The sequence below is a fragment of the Parus major genome, unplaced genomic scaffold (genome assembly GCF_001522545.3).
Source record: "Parus major isolate Abel unplaced genomic scaffold, Parus_major1.1 Scaffold651, whole genome shotgun sequence".
Classification (NCBI taxonomy): Eukaryota; Metazoa; Chordata; class Aves; order Passeriformes; family Paridae; genus Parus; species Parus major.
In genome coordinates, this window is record NW_015379535.1 from 7,636 (window position 1) to 9,786 (window position 2,151).

At 63.9% G+C, this 2,151-nt stretch overlaps 1 protein-coding gene across 1 annotated transcript in view; it reads right to left on the minus strand.

Annotated features, from left to right (window-relative positions):
* The window catches only part of EML3 (EMAP like 3), a 2,754-nt gene extending 831 nt beyond the window's left edge, over nucleotides 1-1,923 (minus strand). The window contains exons 1-5 of the mRNA XM_015616720.3: nucleotides 1,776-1,923; nucleotides 1,229-1,326; nucleotides 1,059-1,146; nucleotides 216-314; nucleotides 13-143 (exon numbers count right to left, since the gene is read on the minus strand). Coding sequence (XP_015472206.1) covers nucleotides 13-143; nucleotides 216-314; nucleotides 1,059-1,092 — 264 coding nt within the window. The 5' untranslated portion in view covers nucleotides 1,093-1,146; nucleotides 1,229-1,326; nucleotides 1,776-1,923. The remainder of the gene's footprint in view (nucleotides 1-12; nucleotides 144-215; nucleotides 315-1,058; nucleotides 1,147-1,228; nucleotides 1,327-1,775) is intronic.
* Between the last annotated feature and the right edge of the window lie 228 nt (nucleotides 1,924-2,151).

Sequence of the window (2,151 nt, forward strand, 5' to 3'; positions counted from 1 at the left end):
CCCCCCACCCACCTTGGGCCGGGCACAGGGGTACTGGAACAGGTGAACCTTGCAGAAGTCGTCGGCCACGGCCACCACGCGCTCGTGGTGCGAGCGGCACAGGGAATTGATGTCGGTGCCATCCGAACCGTCCGGCCACACTCCTGCAGGATCGGGGGGGGTCAGGGGGACCCCAAAACCCCCCTGCCCACCCCCCCCAGAGCCCCCAGACCCACCGAAGACGTGGAAGCCGAGCACACAGGTGTAGGAGGCCCATTCCCGGTCCCGGCTCTCGAAGCGGTTCCGGAGCAGTTTGCAGCCCCCGGCCACGTCCCCTGGAGAGGGGGAGAGAGAGAGGGAGAGACCCCCCCCCCAAAAAAAATATTATTTGGGGGTTTGGGGGGGGTTGTGAGAGCTTCCCATCAAAATCGGGGGTGGGGACAGTGAAACCCCTCCGAAATTTGGGTGGGGGGGGGTGAAAGGCACCCAAAATCCGGGAGGGGGAAGGGAAAGTGAAACCCCCCCCTCCCCCAAAAAGAAAATCTGGGAATGGGGAGGGAAAGTGAGACCCCCCCCCTAAAATCCAGGGAAGGAGGGAGCAGGGAGACCCCAAAATTTGAGGGGGGTCCCCAGTAGGGAAAAGGAATTCTCCCCCCCAAGTTCTGGAAGGGTCAGGAAGGTCCTGGAAGGGCCAGGGGGTTCCCCCCCCAGTTCTGAGGGTCCTGGCAGGGTCAGGAGGGTCCTGGCAGGGTCAGGAAGGTCCTGGCAGGGTCAGAAGGGTCCTGGCAGGATCAGGAGGGTCCTGGCAGGATCAGGGGGTTCCCCCCCAGTTCTGAGGGTCCTGGCAGGGTCAGGAGGGTCCTGGCAGGGTCAGGAAGGTCCTGGCAGGATCAGGGGGTTCCCCCCCAGTTCTGAGGGTCCTGGAAGGGCCAGGGGGTTCCCCCCCAGTTCTGAGGGTCCTGGCAGGGTCAGGAAGGTCCTGGCAGGGTCAGGGGGTTTCCCCCCAGCTCTGGGGGTCCCATCAGGATCAGAAGGACCCCATCACCCCCACGGGAAGCCCCCCAAGCCCCCAGACTCACAGTAGAGGATCTCATAATCCCCCGAGTTGGACATGATGAAACGGCCGTCCTTGGACCAGTCCAGGTGGGTGATGAAACTCGAGTGACCCTGGGGGGGTGGGGGGGGATCATTGGGGGTTCGGGACCCCCCAGAGCCCCCCCAGAGACCCCCCCAGACCCCCCAGGCTCACCGTGCAGCGGCCAAAGCGGCTGAGCTTGCGGCCACCCTCGGCCACGCTGTAGATGTAGATGAAATTGTCGTGGGAGCCGATGGCCAGGAAGGTCCCGTCTGCAATTTGGGGGGGACACGGGGTTGGGATGGGGGTGTCTCCAAACATTGGGGAGGGTTTGGGGGGTCCTAAACACTGGGGAGATCTGGGGGGGTCCCCAAACATTGGGGAGAACTGGGGGGGTCCCCAAATGCTGTGGAGGGTTTGGGGGGGGTCCCAAACATTGGGGAGCATTTGGGGGGGTCCCCACACATTGGGGAGGGTTTGTGGGGTCCCAAACATTGGGGAGATCTGGGGGGGCTCCTCATGATACGGGGACAGGGAAGGGACAGGGTTGGGACCAGTTTGGGACCAGTTTGGATCCAGATTTGGGGCCAATTTGGGGTCAGTTTTGGGATAGTTTGGGTCAGTCTATGGACAGTTTAGAGCCGGTTTAGGGACAGTTTGGGGACAGGGTTGGGGACACTTTGGGGACACTTTGGGGTCCGAGGGGACACGCGGGGCTCACCCGGTGAAAACCGAACCACCGAGAGCTGCTCGCTGCTGTCCGAGCCCCCGGCCAGGAGCTGCCGAGTGCCCGTGTCCAGCACCAGCCACCTGCGGGAGGGGACAGGGACAGGGGACAGGGATGGGGGACAGGGATGGGGACACGGACAGGGGACAGGGACAGGGATGGGGACACAGGAATGGGGACAGGGACAGGGATGGGGACACGGGGACATGGGGACAGGGACACAGGGATGGGGACAGGGATGGGGACAGGGGACAGGGACAGGGGGTCAGGGACACGAGTCGGGGGGACAACAGGAATTGGGGACACCAGGATGGGGAGGGGGTGAAATGGAGGAGGACACGAGGACGGGGGGGACATGGGAACCACGGTC